Below are 21,619 nucleotides of genomic sequence, written 5' to 3'. Positions count from 1 at the left end.
CTAACATTCTACATCAAAGGGATAGGATGTGAAAACAGGCGTGCTGACCATGTCACACGGGTGCTGAGTGAAAGCCCCAGGGCTGGGTCCCAGGCCTGCCATGAAATTCTCTGTTCTTCCTGTGCTGCGCGCAAAGGCCAGCAGCAGGGAGAGGAGCAGGCGTAAGGCCTTCAGTCACAGCAGTTCTGCCATCAAACATCCATGTGGGCTTTGGCAGGTGAACTTGGTAATTGAACTGAGCCTTGCAAATACAGGTATTTACAATGAAGACAGCATTAAATCACATCATTTAATAAAAAATTTTAATATGGGCCAAAATGATGTGCTCAGTACCAAAGACCCAATGAGCAAGAATCTCCTGTCCTGGGCCTTCCTAGAGCTCCTGTTTCAGTGGGGGCCGAGACAAACACAGAATGGCCTGTGTTCAGAGAACTGAATGCAGCAACGGGACAGTAAACGACTAGCAGAAAGCAGGGACTCGAAAGCACTCATTCTCTTTTCCTTTCACAATCTAAATTGAGAGGTCTTATTTTTCTTAAGGTGTTCCAGAAGAGTCTTGAGAACAGGACCCGTTACCACTACAAGCACACACGGGGTAGCAGGCAGCAGGACCTCACCAAACAGGTGCACCTTACGCCCCCTTCCAGGCTGTTATACAAATAGTCCAGGGAAAGATGCATGAGGTGAGCTCGTAATTCCCAGTATGAGTGGATAAAATATCACCTGCCCAGAACTGTATGGGAAAGAAAGTAAACAGCTTTTTATCACAAGATGTGCTGTATATAGTTAAGGCAATATTTTTTTTTTAAGATTTTATTCATTTATTTGAAACAGAGAGAGTGGGGAGGTGCAAAGGGAGGACCTCAAGCAGGATCTCCACTGAGCTCGGAGTCTGACATGGGACGTTCAACCGCACGACCCTGAGATCATGACCTGGGCTGAAACCAAGAGTCGGACGCCCAAACGACAAAACATCCCAGGCGTCCCAAGGCAATATTCTGTCTGGTTAGTGTTCGAAGATGTTCTAACTTTATAATTTAGTATATAAAATACCATGCTATTACATTATCAGAGGTTACTACAGATATGAATAGACTTCATATGCCTTCTGAGTTTTAAGAGTAAAATTTCAACTACCTATCATTTATTATCCCTGTCCCACAGAAAAGCATTAAAAATGATAAAAGCATTACAAGATTACTGTTTTGACACACATGCATAACGCAGACCTCTTCTGATAGTTGACATTCTTTTATTAACAATCAAAAAACTTCACACAATAGGAAAATAAATGTTTCTCTAATGAATAATTAAATGAAAACTATCCAGGACCTTATAGGATTTTTAATGCATCCCAGGTTTGACGTGTACCTTAGAAGACAGGACATCAGCTTGCCCAATCATTAGGTATGACTGAAAATGAGAAACAGTGATTTATAAAAGATTTACCTAACGGCTTTCCGAAACAGTAGCTCCCCTGCTTAAATTAAAACAGGAAATAAAATTTGTATTTAGATCTAGTTTTAGATGACTCACAATACTCAATATCAATTGATGTTGGGATATCAATCTTAATTTTATCGTCTTGATGTTCCTTTTTTAAAGGTAGTTACCAAAAAACTCAAATCTCATTTTAAGATCATGAATTTGATGTGTGCAATAAAACTTGTCATTTCTCAACATCAAAGTTTAATTATTACACAACAGTTCAAGCAGCAGATTCTACTTCAGACAGTATTTGTCTCATGCCGTTTTCTTGCAGCATTAATCACGTGATGGTGTTCGAAGCACATTTAAGACTAGAGCAGGCACTGCTGAGTGGTCACAAAAATCCCTCTTGGATGAACAATGAATGCTTGGTTCATTTCAGAAGAAATGGCTTTTACCTTTTCTATTTCTTTTCTATTATGAGAAACAGCTAAACAAAATCTTGAAGTCTCATTTTCTGCTGGATGATTAAAAGCTTTATCTGTAAATTATCTTAGTCTCTTAAAATCTGACGGGAGGAAAAAACAAAACCCTTAGGGAAGAACAGTGTGCTTTCCCTTGTTCCCGCAACATAAAATCAGAGCAAAAATAGAGCGCCATAGAAATTTCAACATTGAATTTTTTTGAAAACTTAAAGCTTAATAAAACTCAAAAAGTCTTATATTAATCAGTAATCTCTGCATACCTGCTAGTTCAGTACAAACCAGGATCTGGCTAGACTACTTGTATTCAAAATGCCATCTTTCAAAAAGGTTCTATTTCTCTAAATGGTCCATTTAAAGAGTTCACTGCCTTGCGTACACACGTGTGTGTGTATATGTGCGTATACGTAAGCGGTAAGCACAGGACTCTCATTTGCACTCCATGAAAGTCACTTCACAGGACTCTCATTTGCACTCCATGAAAGTCACTTCACTGTGCTAGATGAAGGATGGCAAGCCTAGTCTCCACAAAGTGTCTTCAATCCACAAGCACACACAGTTACCACTACTCTCATCAACGCTGCTGACAATTCAGAAATCCTAAATACTTTCTAATTGAATTCTAAAAGAAAAGTGCCTTAAATTTAATTTTTTTAAACTTCAGTCTTCAATACTGAAACTGTTAAGTTGTTCCATTTTTCCATGCAAAAAAAAAAATAGAATAAACTTGGGGAAAAAATAATATACTAACTTGGGAAAACACCCAGTTACTAAACAGGCTTAAGAAAAAAACCTATATAGAAAAAGTATTCCCAAAGAAGGTAAAATCTATGTGTGTTGCTCACCACAGGATTATTTGAATAAATAACAATTAGTAACCAATGAAATATTCAGTACAGAACTGTAAAATAAATTAGGAAGTGTCCAATTGATAAATTATCCAGCCACCAAAAATAAGGAAAACGACATGACAATGTCAAGCCAAATTACAAAAGGCTCCCTGCTACATTTAAACAGTCGCACCTGCAAGCACAAAACAGGAACACAATTTGACAGGCTGCGTCACTGGATTATGGGTATTGTTTTCCTTTATTTAAAGAACTATACAACATAAAGCTCTATAGTGACCGTGCATTTTTTTAAAAGAAAAGAAGATCAAATATGATGGAATAACTCAAAAACATGTCTTGAAAAGCAATGTTCCTGGGCAGGGACACGCCGCTGCCCACATCCAGAAACCAACCACCTGCCGCTCTGGGAAGACAGCACCCGACCCAGGCTGCCGCTCTGCAGAGGGGTGCTTGTGAACAGGGTGGAAACGTGGGGCAAGCGCCTGGCCAGAACAGTCTGTGGCCTCATTCCCAACATTCATTTTATCAACAAGGCCCAGATTTGTCCGCTTTGAGCAGGTACCTAACACATACTTCTTTGTTTGATGACAAACTTTCACATAAAAGTCTTTTTATTTCTCCCAACAGAAAAATTCAAATGCACGACTATTTCCTTTTCATAATAGAGAAATTCTCAATTGGCAATCAAGTGATATTTTTTAAAAGACAAAATGGTGTTAACCCTGTGGAACATGTGACGAAAAATAATTAAAGGCCCATGGGTGGTATCTACCACAAGTACTACTAGACAGAAGATTACTTACAAAAAGAGCAATTTTCAATAGAAAAACTGAACACTTCCCTTGGGAAACAAATGTAATCTTTTATCATTAAACAAGTGGGCAAAGGACCAGGTTTTCTACAAGTGCAATAAGGGGCAAAAGGCTTCCCCAGAGGCCCTAAGGGGACAGGGGTGAGATCTTTTCAATGGTTTTATGATGGCAATTATAACCTGCTGGCTGTTTCAGCTCTCGGAAGATGATGTTCAATCAAAAGACTAAATCATACAAAGCACTTACTATTTTCAGTTGCCCAATAACAAAATTTGAAAACAAGAAATTCAGAGCATTAAGTCATGTTCATCAAATGCTTGAACAAGCTAGAAATGCTACAATAGAGCAGCTCACTGGAGGACCATGGTACTCTGCACTACTACAAAAATAGTTGTGAAAAGCTTATTTTGCTCAATGTAATGATCACGTTTTACTTTTTGCAAGCCATGTATCTCTCCGTTACATTCTCCCAGTTGATAACATTCCAAATAGCTTTTAGGTAATCCGGTCTGACATTTTTATACTGAAGGTAATAAGCATGCTCCCACACATCGATCCCCAGTAGTGGAATAAGACCTATTGGAGAGAGGGGAGGAAAGAAAGCAAAAACTATGAATTTCAATCTAAAACGTGACTGCATCTTCTCCACTGAAGCTTTATCCTTTGCATACAAAATTACCCTTCACAACGTTCCCATCCATTTTTCAGTTTCTTTTACAAGTAGGAAATTCGCCTAAGAATAAACATCCTATAAAAATGTTTTTAAGCTTTGCTCTTTGGAAGAAAATGCGCTAAAGAGTAAAAAATTTAAAATAGAGTTTGGAAAATTAAGTACGGTATTTTAAGAGCTGTTCTTGAAATACCAACAAAGCTATCCATGAGCCAATTCTCGGGTGATCAGTAAGGTACCATGTTTGTGGGGGTGGCTGAGGACCTTCTGAAGCAGTCAGGGGAGTTTTAGGAGAACCCGCTCTGCTCCCAAGGCTAATAATGTTAGTCTCAGAAAATACAGAGCATTTATGAGACACTAACAGAAAGAATAAGTTAACAAGGAAAACTTAACAGGACCAAAGAAAAAGAGACACTGTCCTCAGAAATTAAATAGTGTAAAGAAGGAATTACTTACACAACACTCATTTTCAAAAACTCTCAAACTAAAATGACAAGCTCTCCTTTAGAAAAACAAGTACCAACCAGTAGGTCTTGAGCAGTGGGGAGGTATGTCACTAATCATGTATTATGAATAATTAAGGTAACAAAGTTTATAAATGATTTTTTTCCCTCTGTAAACTGCCGTGACTTTCACAGATTTTCATTCCAATGGGCTTTCCTCAAGTAGAAGAGAAGCAGGTGTGGCCAGGGTTCACCTGGAAATCACAGCCTTGTCTGTAAGGCACCTTCAAAGGTAGACCCAACTCTCTGAATATTCTCCAGCATCTCACTTTCCCAAAAGAGCCATTTAGAGCCTGGCTAAATCTGAATATATCCAGGGAAATGAGGCACATAAGCATGTCTGCGGGCATGTGTTGAGGCAGAAAATGTGGCTGAGAACCACGGATAATTGACGTTAAGACGTCACCGCAGGTCCCACTGCTGGATGCCTTGTGACTATTTCCTAAAGACATTCTGATTCAATCTGGCTCAACATGGAAAAGGATTTGGTGACCCCAGCCTGGAGCTTCTAAGCCAAATATTTTCCTATACCAAAACCAAAACCCCCCAAAAAGGCAGAAGTCTGGAAATCTGAGCTCTAGTGCCATTCTGACCACAGGTCCTCAGCGAAAGGGCTGAGAGTCCAAGGCCTGAGGTCAGACTCGGCTTCCAGGTCTTCTCCTCCTGCGTGGTGTTTATCTAATTTCAGTGCATGTAATTATGTAAGCTGATACGCATTCTCTGTCAAATGAAGCAGGGTTTATGTTCAAAACATGTTTTGTTAATGTATCTGTAAAATTACATGTGCTAATTTTGCAAAACATCAAGGGCTTTTAAAGCATTTTTGCTTACAGAAGACTCAGGGTACTATCAGCTGTTAAGATCTACTCACATTAGGACATGCTCATGATAGGTTTAATCACTGCTCTTGTTCCTTATTTCAAGGTAAATGCTTTACAGTGAACCATCTCCCACTAGTGAATGTGAAACAATTTTCAAACCTAACCTGTTGTTCCTTGCAGGGGATCCTGGTTAAAACAAGCAGCAATCTGTAAGCGTCCCTGTTCCTTACTGAAACCAAGCCAACCCCAACCTGAGCCTTGGACGCCAACGGATACAGTAGTCAACTTCTCCTTAAATTTGTCGAAGGAACCAAAATCACGTTTGATGGCTTCCAGCAATTCCCCTATTTTAAAAAAAATCCAACAACATGCATAAGTGAACAGACTGTAACAATAAACAATTTTATTACATATATTAAAATATGCCTGTCATAAGGCACAAGATACAACTAGACATCGGAAGACATAACATAAGCCAGTGAGCCCAGACGGCACCACGTTACTCCTGCCTTGACACTAGCATCATAAGGTCTCACAATTGTAATTCACAGGTTTGTTACTGAACCATGTTAGAGGGATTTCTTCCCTCACTGTGCTATTTCCATCAGAAAAGAAATGGTATTTTCTGTTAGCTTTCTTGTTTCCCTTCAACAGAAAATTTTACTTTGACTTCTACCCTACCTATTCTGTCACAATTTGGGAATAAAATTTTATGGTTGTTATTTGGTTCTTCCCCAAGGCAGCCTAGATCTTTCCTATCACAATTATGTAATTTTAAAAAGAGTGATTTTTGTCTTTTATTATTGAACAAAGGGTACACTGTAAGAGCTACAGTCCTTTTATTCTGTAGCAATGTAACATATAATTCTAGATTGAGTACATCAACCAAATCAAGTAGGCCAAAATATCACTTCTCTGATTATCTACTATAATAGATAGTAATTATCTATTATAAGCACAAATAATAAAGTGGTACAGATAACCCAAAGTGTCAGAGAACCAAGACCTGTTGGCTAAAAATGGGCACATCTGACATTCTACTAAATCCCAAAACCTCAGAAGTATTGTCACCGTCTGTAGACCTAACTCATAAAAAGAAATGCCCAGCTTCTCAAATTTACTCTCCCATTCATCTTTTTTTTTCCCATTCATCTTTACTTCCAAATGAAATTGCTTATTACAAGTGCCTAAGATGCCTTCTACAAAACAACTGAAAACAAACAAATAAACCCACAGAAACTTAAGGTACATGCCAGAAGCCCAGAGACAGGGAGAGTTCTACTTATGCCCCATACCTTCCCTGGGATGAGGAGGGTAATTAAAGTCCTCTGGGCCTCCACGAGAGACACAGGAAGTCAAGTAAACCAGCCAGAGTGAACAAGACCATGAGCTCTGCAGTCCCCTCATTTACCCTCCAGGTGTCCTGGAAAACCTAATTTTCTGGGACAACTAACTTTTTATCAGTTAGGAAGAGCAGGAAAATAATAGCAAAAGGCACTATTCTAAGCATTTTATGTTTGATAACTTATTTAATTTTCAAAATAACTCTATTACTGTCCCTGTATCATACAAATGAAGAAAGTAGATACAGAATGATTAAGTATCTTACCCACCCCCAGGCTGCTCAACTTTCCTAAAAACTGTTTACCAGTCTTGTTCTAATGTAAAGTACAGTACATTTCAACCAGAAGTTGACATCGTATCTGACACTGTATGTGTATAAAAGCTGATGATGTAACTCCCTGAATGTACTCCATTCCTACACATGTCCCTTTCAAAGTTACAACTTTGTTGTACTCCTTGCTATGAAAAATACGTCACTATGATATCTCAGAATTAACATAAGAAAAGCAACCGTCATTCCTATTGTGCACAAACTGTAGCTAAGACTATACCAGTATCTACCAACCTTTGGGTTCTCCACCACCCTTAGGGCTCAGGTTTGTCCAGAAGATGGAATGATTTATATGGCCTCCGCCATTGAACTTGAGCCCAGGCTGAAGAGCTACCTGAGCTGTAATGTCACCTGTAAAGAGGCAAACATACTTTTTAAAATTCTTACTTTGCAAACATTCTATATACCATTTTCTTTGTAAAACATCAGATAACTGGACTAGCTTATCTATAACATCCCTATCGGTCCTAAAATTCCACAATTTCGAACAACAACAAAAGATTATCTTAAAAAATTATTTGTCCCAGTGGATTTTCAGTTCAATTAATAACGTTCTGAACAACTCAATGAGTGTCCCAGCAGGGGGTGCAAAGCATGCAGAAAATTCTTTCCTGAGCTTCAAAGAACTCAAAGTTTTCTTGGATATTAAAGATTTCAGGGGTACCTGGGTGGCTCAGTCATTAAGTGTCTGCCTTTGGCTCAGGTCATGATCCCAGGGTCCTGGGATCAACCCCACATTGGGCTCCCTGCTCCATGGGAAGCCTGATTCTCCCTCTCCCGCTCCCCCTGCTTGTGTTCCCTCTCTCACTGTGTCTCTCTGTCAAATAAATAAATAAAATCTTAAAAAAAAAAAAAAAGATTTCAGCAGGGGCGCCTGCGTGGCTCAGTCAGTTAAGCATCTGCCTTCGGCTCAGGTCATGATCCCAGGACCCTGGGATCAAGCCCCGCATCGGGCTCCCTGCTCAGCGGAGAGCCTGCTTCTCCCTCTCCCTCGGCCTGCCACTCCCCCTGCTTGTGCCCTCTATCTCTCTGTGTCAAATAAAAGAAAAGAAAAGAAAAAGAAAAAGATTTCAGCAACAATGAGAACAAAGACAGAAAACAGTGAAATGCGGATATGTGTGGTTCCATAAACAGTACTACATGGTAAATTTTCAGGGGCGCCTGGTTGGCTCAGTCAGTAGAGCACAGAACTCTCGGTCTCAAGGTGGTGAGTTCAAGCCCCACAGTGGGGATAGAGATAACTAAAAATAAATAAAAGTTTAAAAAAAAAATGGTAGATTTTCAGCTCTCACTTTCTAGATAGACAACTATTCAATTGGGAAATAGTTCAATGTTACATGAACAAAATATTCAGCATATTCAAAACTCAACTCCGAATTTCCAATCCCAAACACCCTCCAATGGCCTTCCCCAGCCCAGCTGCTTTCTCAGGACATTTTTGAGGACTTGGTCATTTCTTACTCCTTTCCCCTCACACCACGTTCAACCCACCAACATACCCACTGGTAAAGCCAGCTCTACCATTAAAAAGATCCAGAATCCAGTCCCCTCCTCCTGCTTCTGGTGCAGACGAGCAGCATCACCTACCTGCATCTGTGCCACCATGTCCCACACTGGTCTCCTGCTTCCACACGTGCCCCCTACAGTCTGTTCTCAACACTGGCCAGAGGGCTCCTCTGCACCCCACACTGATGGTGGCACTCCTCTAGTCAAAGCCCTCCAAAGGCTGCTCCTCTCACTCAGAGTGAACCCCAAGTCCCTACAACCGGCTTCAAAGATGCAGGTCATCTGACCGTGTGCATTTCCTCACTGGCTGGCCCAGCTCCAGCCACAGTGGCCTCCTTGCACTTCTAAGAGAAGCTCAGCCTGCTCCCAGTTTAGGGTTTCCTAACCCTAACTGTTCCTAACCCTAGCTGTTGCCTGGACTGGAATGGAATACTCTTGCTGAAGGTAGCCTCGTGGCTCAGTCCCACATTTCTCCTTCATGTCTCCACGGACATGGCAATCTCATCAGTGAAGCCTTCTCAAACCATAATATAAAATGGGCAATTTTCATCACTTCCCCAACTTGTTTTTCTTGATAGGACTTACAGCCCTGGCATACTACTACATATTTACTTGTCCACCTGTCTCCCCACTAGAACAAAAGCTCCGATAATAACAAGGACTTCTGTGCACTGCTGTGTCCCAGGGGCCCGATATATCATGCTCGCTTCGGCAGCACATATACCAGGGGCCCGATGTATTGCCTCCTACATACCAGGCACTCAAATAAGTGTTTGATTGACTAGATAACTGAATACTTTAAATGTAGTTTTTATGAAAAAAAAACAACTAATTCTCTAATATCTATACTTAAAAAAAAAGTCACATTGGAAGACTTTTCTTCTACCTTGCTAAATAAGTAGGCAAAATACTCTTTTCCATACCTTTAAGAAGCTAAGATTAACTATTACGGAAAATGGCAATTCCCTTGTTCAATTAAGTCCCAAGTGCTTATTATTCAAAAGATACTAAGAGACAAAGTGGAACACACAAAGAACCACTGAGAGCTCTGCGCTTAGGGAGTATACATAATAGAAAAAGTTCTCTAATCTGTTCTTAGGGCATACCTCGGAGAGGAGGAAAGGGCCAAGTGATCTCAGAATACACAGATCATCTTGGAGAGTTGTTTTAAGATGCCAACTTCTTGTTGTTATTATGTTCACAATATAATTCTGTTATAGATCAATGTTCCTCTTAGAAATTATTCTAGGAAAATCACCCTAAAAATAAATATAGGTTTTATGTTGTTTTTTAATAAATCAAGTTAACTAAATTTTTCTAATGGGAAAGAAACATGCTATTGAAAACCAGCTTAATAATCTCAATCTCTTAAAGTTTTCTTCATCTTTTTTTTTAAGATTTTATTTATTTAGGGGCACCTGGGAGGGAAGCCTCTATCGGGCTCCCTGCTTGGTGGGAAGCCTGCTTCTCCCTCTCCCACTCCCCCTGCTTGTGTTCCCTCTCTTGCTGTCTGTCCAATGAATAAATAAAATCTTAAAAAAAAGATTTTATGTATTTGTCAGAAAGAGAGAGAGCATGCGCACAAGCAGGGGGAGTGGCAGGCAGAGGGAGAAGCAGGGTCCCCACTGACAAGGAGCCCGATGCAGGACTAGATCCCAGGACCCTGGGATCATGACCCAAGCCAAAAGCAGACACTTAACCGACTGAGCCACTTCATCATCTTTAAATTTTAATATAGGGGCGCCTGGGTGGCTCAGTTGGTTAAGCGTCTGCCTTCAGCTCGGGCGGAGATCCCAGGGTCCTGGGATCAAGCTGCTTGGCGGCTCCCTGCTGGCAGGAGGTCTGCTTCTCCCTCTCCCTCTGCCTCTCCTCCCTGCTTGTGCTCTCTCTCTCTCTCTCAAATAAATAAACTGAATAAATAAACTTTAATATAAATTTGGGGGGTGCCTGGCTGGCTCAGTTGGTACAGCATACGACTCAATCTTGGGGTTGTGAGTTCAAGCCCCACATTGGGTACAGAGCTTAAAAAAAAAATAGTAGTAACTGGGGCTTCTGGGTGGCTCAGTTGGTTAAGTGTCTGAGTACGGCTCAGGTCGTGATCCCAGAGTCCTGGGATCAAGCCCGCGTCGGGCTCCCTGGTCCGCAGAGAGCCTGCTTCTCCCTCTCCCTGCCGCTCTGCCTACTTGTGCTCCCTCTGTCTCTGTCAAATAAACAAATAAAATCTTTAAAAAAATAAAAAATAGTAGTAATAAACAGAAATGTGGGGGGCTTTACAATCTTTTAAAAATACTATCCTTAAGTTCAACATTTTCCTTGGTTTCAATTCAATTTTTTTCCTGTTAAGTACAAGTGAAATACTTTTGTTTGAAAAGTATTTATTTACCTACTTGTAATGAGATTGATGATGTTTATGTCACTTAATACTTTTGCCCCAAATTTTCAAACATGAAAATTTAATTCTTCAACAGTCTTTAAAATATATAATTTTTTAAATAAAAGAAAACTTTGTAGGTACTTACTAATCTTTAGTCAACATAATACAACATAATGTACAGCTTTTTTTTGTTTTCAGTAACTTTCATGAAAACAAGTAAAGGTGTGATTGCACAAGAGAAGGACTGAAATTAAGTTGTTTTTTAAAATATTGAAGAGAAAAGTTCAAGTTGTCAGGTGTTATCATGCAGGAAATAATTTCACAACTGGGATATTCCCCACCCTGTCATCATTACCACATCTTCCCCGAATTTGTTATTTTCTAAAACCCCTTTCCCGTACAAATCACCAAAATTTTTCCCCATACTCATGGTTCCCGTTCCAAATCTTCCCGAATGTGGCAACTTCCTCTTGTTTTTGTTTAGCCAATTACCTCACTCGATCAGGCTGAAATACTACATTTTCCCACTAGATGCCAACCCCCCCCCCCCCCCCGTCAACAAGATGTCACGGTCTGAAATTTACTCAAATTTCAGAGGACCTAAAGTCAATAAACTTGGAGAAAATACATCTTTTAACTGGGCAGCTTATTAAGCAATACATACCGTCAATTATCTTTCTCGCGCAAGCCACTGATTAGTAGGCTGAAAAGTGTAATACGATTTTGTAGAGAGACATTAAAACACAGATTCTCGTACACACACGCCCCCAGCCACAAAGTTCGCACACTACTTACTGGTTTTGTCAACTAAGCTCTTTCGGGGGAGAAAAAAAAGTGTAAGTCCATATTATAGCACAATACTGAATTCTAAGTATTAGTAGATACACACAGGCCTGTTTCAGTTTCCCCCAAAATGACTGCATTCCTTGTGAATTCTGACCCCACGTCAATTCCAGAACACGCGGAGCCGCTCTCCTGAACGGAAGGGACTGGCTCCCGGCGCCGCGCCTCGCTGCCCCCTTTCCCTGCGGTTTCTCACCGGCACGCAGCCTGGGACCCACCCTTCTGCAGCGCCTCCAGATACTTCTCCTCGATGGCATTCAGGTTGTTCACGTAGGTCGCGTGGTGCTTGCTGTGGTGCAGCTGCATGATCTGGGCGTTGATGTGAGGCTCCAGGGCGCCATAATCGTACGGCAAGTCGGGGAGGCTGTGCTTCTGTCTGGAAGCCAGCGACCCCAGCGCCGGCACCACCGTCCGGCTCGTGCTGCAAAGAGAGCAGACGCAGACCGATTCGCTCACGCGTCCACGCAGACCCAGCGCCATCTGGGCCTTTCTACCGCCTGCTCGCTCGCCCTCCACATTCCCTTTAGCTTTAAACCAACGCGGCGGCCCTGCGCCGCGGCACCACCGGGACGCGCTCAGCTGACACCTGCCCTGAGGCAGGGCCGCCCGCCGCGTCCCCAGGACGCCGAGGCCCCGAAGACGCCCGGGACGCGCCGCGGCGGCGCGGGCACGCGGGGAGCGGGGCCGGTGGAGGCGGCCGCCCGCGCCCCTTCGCCCTCTGGGCCGCGACCCGTCCCCGCTGCGCCATACGGCCCGGGCGCCTCACCTGCGCGCTGCCCGGGACAACATGGCGAGACCGCCCAGTAGCCTACGCCGCAGAGATGACCGGCCGCGCCGACCGCCCGGCGTACACAGACTCACGGCCCGGGCCGCGCCGCAAGGACACAGCCGACCTCCACGGGCTCCGCCCCCTGCGCCTGCCGCTCCCACGCCGGGGGGCGCGCAGCCCCGGGGTCTGCCCTGCCGGAGCCAGCCCACGCCCTGAGCCCAGAGGATGCGAAAAGGAGGGACATGAGGGACCTGCCGCAGGGGCCAGGGGAACGGCGGCGCCCACCTGCCCGCTTCTGAGCGTGTGACCAAAGGGAAGGCCGCGCTCTACCTCCCCCATGGTGGAAGATGGTACGGCCCGCAGCCCCGCCCCCTCCGCCCCCCCCCCCCCGGGGGCCCGCGGGAAGGGCCGCAGCGGGCTCCGCCGGCAACCCCGCCCCTCTGCTCCCGGCGCCTCAGGGCCGCGGTGGGGGCCGGCGACCTCCTGCGGGGAAGGGTGCGGTTTCCCTGAGCAGGCTTGGCGCGCCCTAGAGGGCTAGGGAGGTCCCTCAGGAAGGAGAGTCCTGAGCGCTGGTAAGGTGAGAGCCGGTGCCCCTCCAACCGCGGGCCGGAGTGACCTTTCTTTCCGAGTGAATTTGACCTTGGGACCGGTGCCAGGACCGGGGCGGCCTGATAATAGTGTTACTGAACGCCTACAGTGTGCCGGGGACTATGCTGCTGGGTTTATATGCATTTATCTTTATTTCACTCCTAGAGTAGGTATCGTTGACTCCAGACGATATTACTGAGCTCACTGAAGTTAAGCAGGTTGTCCTGATCACACAGTTAATAAGTAAAAGAATGGATTAGAACCGAAAGTTCGTACGGTCTTGATTACTGAGCCTTACCAGTCAGGTCCTGAGTGTTTGTTCAGAGTGACGTCCATGAACCAAAAGCTCAGGAGAATATTACAAAAGTGCAACAGAGGATTCTTTCCTAGTGTGTCGAACAGTCTAATGAGCTGCATCTAATGCTTTCTCAACAATTAAAAAAATAATCCTGAATTGTGTGAATCCTTTCTATATAGAAGTTAGGAAACCCTTACACTATTATTGGCGTTAAGTTGGATCCTTATTGAATAGAATAATATAAAAGGAAGCAGAGAGTAGGTGCTGAAGAGTTTCAGCTACTCTCTTACACCCCCCTCCCCATCTCTCCCCCCTTCCCAAGGATGACTAGGATTTGGGTTGGGGAATAGCTAACGGGAACCACTGAGCTGGCTTCTCAGCAAGAGGGCTGGGGCTTGCCAACAGTTGGGAAACTAACCAAGAACATTTGATGGGATAAGAGAGGAAAATCATGGGCGCCTGGGTGGCTCAGGTCATGATCCTGGAGTCCCGGGATCAAGTCCCGCATCGGGTTCCCTGCTCGGCAGGGAGTCTGCTTCTCCCTCTGACCCTCCCCTCTCTCATGTGCTCTCTCTCTCTCGCATTCTTTCTCTCAAATAAATAAAATAAAATCTTTAAAAAAAAGACTGCTAGCGCAAATTTCGATTCTTCTAAAAAAAAATAGAGGAAAATCAGGTTGGGAGCAAGCTAGGCACGTGCTTAAAACTCAAACATATGGTTGGTTACGGAAATTAAGAAGCATTTTAGCTGAACTGAGATATAAAGTAGTTTTTCAGTCAAGGTAGTCTGGCATTGATATCATGAAGGGCAAACTAGTTAGAAAGCTGTTCTGTGAATCCTAGCTGAGGTCCTAAGAGCCAGTTTTAGGGTACTCGCTCTGAGAACTGGGAGAAAAGGACATTTTGAAGGACGAAATAATGGAATTCAGTGACAGATCAGTCACTAATGAAAAGGCTTGTTCTATCACTGTAAGGTGACTGAGCCCAGTTAGGCTGCATGGATGTACTCCTAGTTTGTACAGATGATGATACTTTGATACTTAAACTGACCCCCTCAGGAGATGCCCTTTTGAACAACCAACAATTGGGGGGTGGGCTAGTGACAGTAACAGTCTGGTAGAAGTGTCTCTCACATCACATCTGTAGCAGCTACATCCTTCCAGAAGACACCCCCAACTGTGAGAGTATCTGGATTGAAACCAGGGATTTGGGGGTTACTGGAGATTAGGAGAAGTTTTTTTACCTTGTCTGCCACACCCAATAAACAGGCCTCTTTTTCTTTTTAGTTGGCCACTATAGGAAGTACTTATTCAGTATTGGCCCGGAATTAAGATTACTGTTGACTGGGGTCTGTCCCAAATTCCTCCAGCCAGCTCAGGACATCATCTGCCATATCTGGCATCATAACTGGGCATTTCCCTTGCATAAACTTCCCAAGGCTACTCAGACCCGCCACATTATACCAACATATTGGCTGCAGAAAGCAAAATATGGGTTAAGATGAAATCATTTTGAGCCAGTTATTAATCACGTTCATGTTCTAGTGACTGAGTGTCTCAAACACAGAAGAGCATATCCATTCCCTCATGTAAAAGCAATCTGAAGTAGGCAGTCCAGAGCTGGGCTGACAGTGCCATGAGATGATCAAGGACCCAGGCTCCTCTATCCTCAGAGTTGCTTCATGATCCGTGATAGTTTCTAGAGCACCAGCCATCTCACCTCCTTCCCATGAAGAGGGAAGGAGAAAAGGTTGGGCCCCAGCTGTCTCCCTTTTAAGGACCCTTTGTAGTAATTAACCCAACATATACTTAGCTACAGAGAAGGCTGGGAGATGTAGTCAGTTAGCTGTGCATATTTCCAGCCTGAAAAAAATGTGAAACCTAATCTCCAGACTCATCTCTTGCATATGACTCAGGTCATAATTCTTGGACCCGAGCTTGATACTGCCCCTCTGTTCTCGTGTTGGGTTGTACTTTCAATCACATTACTTCTTAGCCTCAGTGAAAACCCAGCTTCCTAGAGCTGCCTTTGGCACTGGGTCACGCTTTCCACACGTGCGCAGTGTGGAAGCACTGACTTTTCCCACCCTTGCAGGCCATAAACCTGGGAAACCAGAATAGAGGAGCGTAAAAAGAAAGGGGGTCCCATATCTAGAGTCCAGCAGATCCCTCCATAAAGACAATGCAATGTCTACCCCTTTAGGGGAATGAATAACCCACCATCGTAACTACTCCGGGTGTATTAGTCAGAGTTTACCAGAGAAACAGAATTGATATATGGAGAGAAAGAGATGTATTAAGAAACAGAATTGAGGGGCACCTGGGTGGCTCAGTTGGTTAAGCGCCCAACTCTTGATTTCTGCTCAGGTCACGATCTCAGGGTCATGAGATTGAGCCCAGCGTTGGGCTCAGCACAGAGCCTGCTTGGGATTCTCTCTCTCCCTCTCCCCTTCTCCTTTGTGTGCTCTTTCTCTCTTTCTCCAAAATAAATAAATTAATCCTTTTTTTAAAGAAACAGAATTGATATAATTTGTATACAGAGAGAGAAAGAGATATATTATAAGGGATTGACTCATGGATTATGGAGACTGGCAAGCCCAGAGTCTACAGTGTGAACTGACAGGCTGGAGAGCCAGGACAGCCAATCCTGTGGATCCAGTGCAAAGACAATCTGAGGGAGAATTCCTCTTGCTTAGGAGGTCAGTTTTTGTTCTGTTCAGGTCCTCAGCTGATTGGATGAGGCCCACCCACATTATGGAAGGCAATCTGCTTTACCCAAGTTCACCCATTTAAATGTTAATTTCATCCAAAACACCCTCCAAATTGACACGTAAAATTAACCATCACACTAGGTAGAAAAACAACTTGGCCAATGTATTCTGTGTGAGAAGTGGGTTGATCTATTAACATCCTAGTATTATCATGGAATAAAATTGATTCACGGGCACAGTTCTAAGAATAATTCCCGAGAGCTACCCAAGATGAATAGACCCACATCCCTGAGGGCAATGACCAAGCATAAAGATCTCAGGCTGGCTATATCTCCTGGCCAGCATATGCCAGGGGTTACACCCCACACCAAGGAACCAGAGTAGGTGTGCAGGAGGCTTGGCCTCATATACCACAGAGGTTCATGCCAGAACTTGGTCCACTGGGAATAGTATGAACTTTGGGTCCCACCTCAGGCATGTCCCAGAACACCAGCTATCTTGGCCTACACCCCCCTACTCTGGTGTTGGCTTACATCTTCACTGGCCCTTTTGTGGGGAAAATAGCATAAAATCATGTGAAATAAGACTAGAAGTGTTTTGACCCTAAGAGTATTAATTGAGAGGCACCTGGGTGGCTCAGTCAGTTAAGCATCTGCCTTTTTGGCTCAGGTCGTGATCCTGGGGTCCTGGGATCCAGCCCCTCATCGGGGTCCCTGCTGGGCGGGGAGTCTGCTTCTCCCTCTCCCTGCCCCCACCCCACTCATGCTCTCTCTTACTATCTCTGTCTCTCTCTCTTAAATAAATAAATAAATAAATAAATAAATAAATAAATAAATAAAAAAAATCTTTAAAAAAGAGAGTATTAATTTAGTTTAAGGAGCTAGTCAGCTATATATTGGTACAAGATAGTCTGGTTGATTATGAAAGAAGGCTCATCAATTATTCTTAGTATGGGGTTTGAAGAGTGTCCTCTCAGTGATGTACAAACCAGAAGTTCTCTTAATCTCAACACTGACCCTGAACATTCAACCCTCCCTTGAGCAGACATCTTAGTTTTGTCCCAGACCAGGTTAGTACTTAACCCAGTTATTATGGACTGCATTGTGTCCCCCCAAAATTTATATGTTGAAGATCTAACACCCAGTACCTCAGAATGTGACTGTATTTGGAGATAGGGCCTTTAAAAAGGTGCTTAAATTGAGAGTTTCAGGGTGGGCCCTAAGCCAGTGTGACAGGTGTCCTTATAAGGGGAGATAAAGTCACACACAGGCTGAGAGGTGACCATCTGCAAGCCAAGGAGAGAGACCTAAGGAGAAATCAATCCTGCTGACAGCATGATCTCAGACTTCCCGCCTCCAGAACTGTGAGAAAATAGATTTCTGTGGCTTCAGCCACCCCGTCGATGGTATTTTGCTTTACAACCCAAGCAAACTAATACAGCAGTTCACAGCTTTCTGTAATCCAATCTGGTTATCAAACTGTCAGCCACTGTTGAGTTTATAATCACAATCACTGGGTCTCCTTCCCACTAGGGACTCCCCCACGGCACTCCCCTCCCCTCTCCTCCCTGCCCTGCTCCTTCAGAGGGCTTGCTGGCACTCACCTGCAGGGAGGGAAAGGGGAGTCTGTATCCAGGAGGGCTGGCCTTTCTTAGCTGTCTCCTGCTTTGGTGTCATCTGACCCCAGGTACCAGTTCCAGCCACAGTCAGGGGCTGAGAGAGAAGAGGTGCGTTTTATCTCGGTCTGGTTCAACTTCATTTTAGTGGCCCCACATATGTACAAGCGTTTTTATACAGATGACATATCTGGCTCAGCCTCACCCCAGCTGGCTCTCTGTCAGGTAGACCCCTTGTCCCTGCCCAGGTGTGGCCATGCCTCTGTTAGGCTCCCCTGTCCCTTTTCTGGGTGAATGTTCCTTTGATCAACATGCAGGGCAGGGCAGCCTGGTTTCATGCTTCATCACCATCCTCCCCTTGAGACGGGTTGGTGCCTCCACCTTCAAAAATATCCTGACAAAAAGCGGGTAGTGTCCAAGCTCACCCCCAATGTTCAGGGCGCATAGGTTCCATGATCCCCTTTCTCCAAGGGCATGAGTGGAGAGCAAAATCAGAAAGGATCAAGCCCAACACTCTGTTAAAGCCCAGAACTGCTCTTCTTTTCAATCCCCCTTCTGTATTTCCCAGTGGGGGAAGCTGCCAAACCTGCACAGCCTGTCCACATCATGAACCTCTCCACCTTTGAGCCAGGCTGTAGGGAATTCATAATCTTACTTCTGGTAGCGGCTGACTCCATTAGTTGGAACTGGAGGGTGAATGAGAAAGGATTTCAACTAGTGCTTTAACCTCTGTGTTGTTATTATTTATAAATTTATTTTTATTTTTTTTAAGATTTTATTTATTTGACAGAAAGAGAGATAGCGAGAGAGGGAACACAAGCAGGGAGAGTGGGAGAGGGAGAAGCAGGCTTCCTGCGGAGCAGGGAGCCTGAAGCGGGGCTCGATCCCAGGACCCTGATCATGACCCGAGCCGAAGGCAGACGCCCAACGACTGAGCCACCCAGCCGCCCATGTTGTTATTATTTAAACAATGACATACCAACTGTCCTCTGGATGCTAAGCTCGTTATGAGTTGTGTATAGAACCAGCCATCATCCTTATCTCCAGGAGCTGTCACAGACCTGGGGAGCCTGTCACTCAGGAAGGATGGTGACATGTGGGAGTGCTGATGGGAAGGCCAAAAGCCACCCAAACACTGGAGTCTGGGGTCAGAGGCCAGAACCCAGAGAGCAGGATCTCTCCCCCCAGCAGAGCTGACATTTTGGACCAGATGACCCTGTTATGGGAGTTGCCCTGTAGATTGTAGGATATTTATCCACCTCCCTGTTACCCCCCACTAGATGCCAATAGCACTCACCTACCTCCAGCTTTGACAACCAAAAATGTCTCAAACATTGCCAAATGTCCCTTGGGGGCCAAATCATCTCCAATTGAGGACCACTGTCCTAGAGGTAAAACTATTACAAAAATGTCACACCAAGTGAGTTAGTCAGCAAAGGATGCCAGACCATGGAAGACACAGTGGAGAAACCCATGCTTTTCCACCATACCATGCCGTTCAGGGCAGAATACATATCATAGAAGCTTTCATACACAGTCCACCTCAACAGCTTTCCAGATTAACAGACATCTTTCCATTCCTCTGTAGGGCATAGTGACAGATGCCCATAGCCCATGAATTATCAGGGCCAGACCACTCACTACTGCCCCAGCAGGTGGGGTGGATGCTTACCAAGAGGCAGGTGTATTTGTTCCCCTAACAGATCTATGCCTAGTTTTACTTATTTACCAGTTATTTAAATTACGTGATTTAACGAAGTCCTATGTAAACTGATAAGATGTGAGAAAGCAAGTTATTTTAATGAAAACTAAAGTGAATACTTGGTAAAGTTTCAATAAAGGTGAGCCACTAAAAATAATCACTGTTCAATTAGATGAGGGCAAAACAAGTAATATAAGATTGGGAAGATCATTGAATGGTGAAAGGATCAGATTGCTTTGCAGGTATCTTCAAGTTCCCACCCCACAGCAGAGAACTGAAAACGGAAACCATAGACAACGCATGATTAGTGTGGTCATGGGCAGCTCCAACAATTTTCTGGCTCTTCATCTGAAAAGTATTGAATGGATATGCATTTGCATGTTTTAAGTTAAAATGCATTGTTTAAGGTAAGTACATGACATTTTTTTTCTGACTCCAGCTTTTTTGATCACGTGGAATAAGAAGATGTCTCTTAGTGTTAAATGAAGAACACCTATCTCTGGGTATGCACTTTGGAAGTTATGTTTAAATGACTGGTCTTTGGGGGCATCTGGGTGGCTCAGTCATTGGGCGTCTGCCTTCGGCTCAGGTCACGATTCCTGGGGTCCTGGGATCAAACCCCGCATCGGGCTCCCTGCTCAGCGGGGAGCCTGCTTCTCCCTCTCCCACTCGCCCTGCTTCTGTTCCCTCTCTCGCTGTTGTCTCTGTCAAATAAATAAATAAAAACTTAAAAATAAATAAATAAATGACTGGTCTTTGGACATAACATTTATTTTTGTTAAAATTTGACTTTCTGCTGGCCTACTTTTCTTTCAGGGTCAGCATAAAGCAGAGATCTCGTTTTCTTAAGCTTCCCTGGAACACAATACAGTTTCTCAGCTTTTTGACTAAGTTCTGGGTGAGAAATCCTAAGTGACAGGTGGTCTCCAAAACCATAAGAGTCAGTGTCAAACAACAGCCAGACAAGACAGTAATAGTCAAGTTAAGATTCCCCCACAGGCCCCTCCCTCCCCACACCACCAGCATGAACCATAAGCCCACACCTCCTCTCTCCTGCAGCTCAATCCCTGGAAAGCCAGAAACCAGGGTTAGCATGCTAGGAGAGGAAGAGCAGGAGAAGAAGGCCCAAGACTGGAAGAGCCCACCAGCTTCCCTCTCCTCCCACTGCAGACTGCAGACTTCCCCCTCCTTCTCCCACTGCAGTCCTACACTAAAGGACAAGTCTCAACTTAAAGTCCACGGCAGAGGTTTGTACATAGGACTGGGCATTTAACACTGAGCCTGTGTCCCAACTTAAAGTGATTATATGATTTATCACCTACAATTTAAAAAAAAAAAGGAAAGAAAGAAAGAAAGAAAGAAAGAAAGAGAGAGAAAGAAAGAAAAAGAAAGAAAGAAAGAAAGAAAGAAAGAAAGAAAGAAAGAAAGAAAGAAAGAAAGAAAGAAAGAAAGAAAGAAAGAAAGACGTCCTGGCACCAGCATTTTTGTCCAGGGGCAAAGAAAAAACCAAGCTCAGCCAGCCAACATAATGATACAGTAGAGTCACTGTGCGATCACATCCCACAAGTCATTGCTACCCAATGTGACAGCGACACACCAAGCCTATGTTTACCAGAGGGATGCCTGGGGGGCTCAGTCAGTTAAGCCTCTGACTCTTGCTTTCTGCCCAGATCATGATCTCAGGGTCGTGGGATCGAGCCCCGTGTGGGGCTCCCTGCTCAGCAGGGAGTCTGCTTGAGGATTCTCTCTCTCTCTCTCCTTCAGCCTCCCTCCCCTCCCCCCAATTAAAAAAAAAAAAAAAAGACTATGTCTACCAGAAATTCTCCCAGATTTCTGGTCTTTGAGTGGCACTTCAGATTTCTAGCAGTAATGTGGATTTTTTTTCCCCATGAGTTTGTCCCATGGGTCATTTTGGTGGGGATTTTAGAGGCAAGCCTGCACCCACACCGCCACCTTCCCCAAGGGTACCCACC

At 44.1% G+C, this 21,619-nt stretch overlaps 1 protein-coding gene across 1 annotated transcript; it reads right to left on the bottom strand.

The window, feature by feature from the left end:
• Positions 1–1,232: 1,232 nt before the first annotated feature.
• Positions 1,233–12,840, bottom strand: SOD2 (superoxide dismutase 2). The gene is made up of 5 exons (XM_028103388.2): positions 12,732–12,840; positions 12,184–12,386; positions 7,477–7,593; positions 5,732–5,911; positions 1,233–4,149 (listed from the first exon to the last, which is right to left on the bottom strand). The coding sequence occupies exons 1-5, from the start codon at positions 12,752–12,754 to the stop codon at positions 4,004–4,006; spliced, it is 669 nt and encodes a 222-aa protein (XP_027959189.1). The 5' UTR covers positions 12,755–12,840; the 3' UTR covers positions 1,233–4,003.
• Between the last annotated feature and the right edge of the window lie 8,779 nt (positions 12,841–21,619).

The sequence above is a fragment of the Eumetopias jubatus genome, unplaced genomic scaffold, assembly GCF_037043125.1.
Source record: "Eumetopias jubatus isolate StellerSeaLion01/CBP00866 unplaced genomic scaffold, mEumJub1_p1.0 scaffold_6, whole genome shotgun sequence".
Taxonomy (NCBI): Eukaryota; Metazoa; Chordata; class Mammalia; order Carnivora; family Otariidae; genus Eumetopias; species Eumetopias jubatus.
The sequence above is the reverse complement of the archived record's forward strand: the minus strand, read 5'-3'. Positions and strand labels throughout refer to the sequence as shown.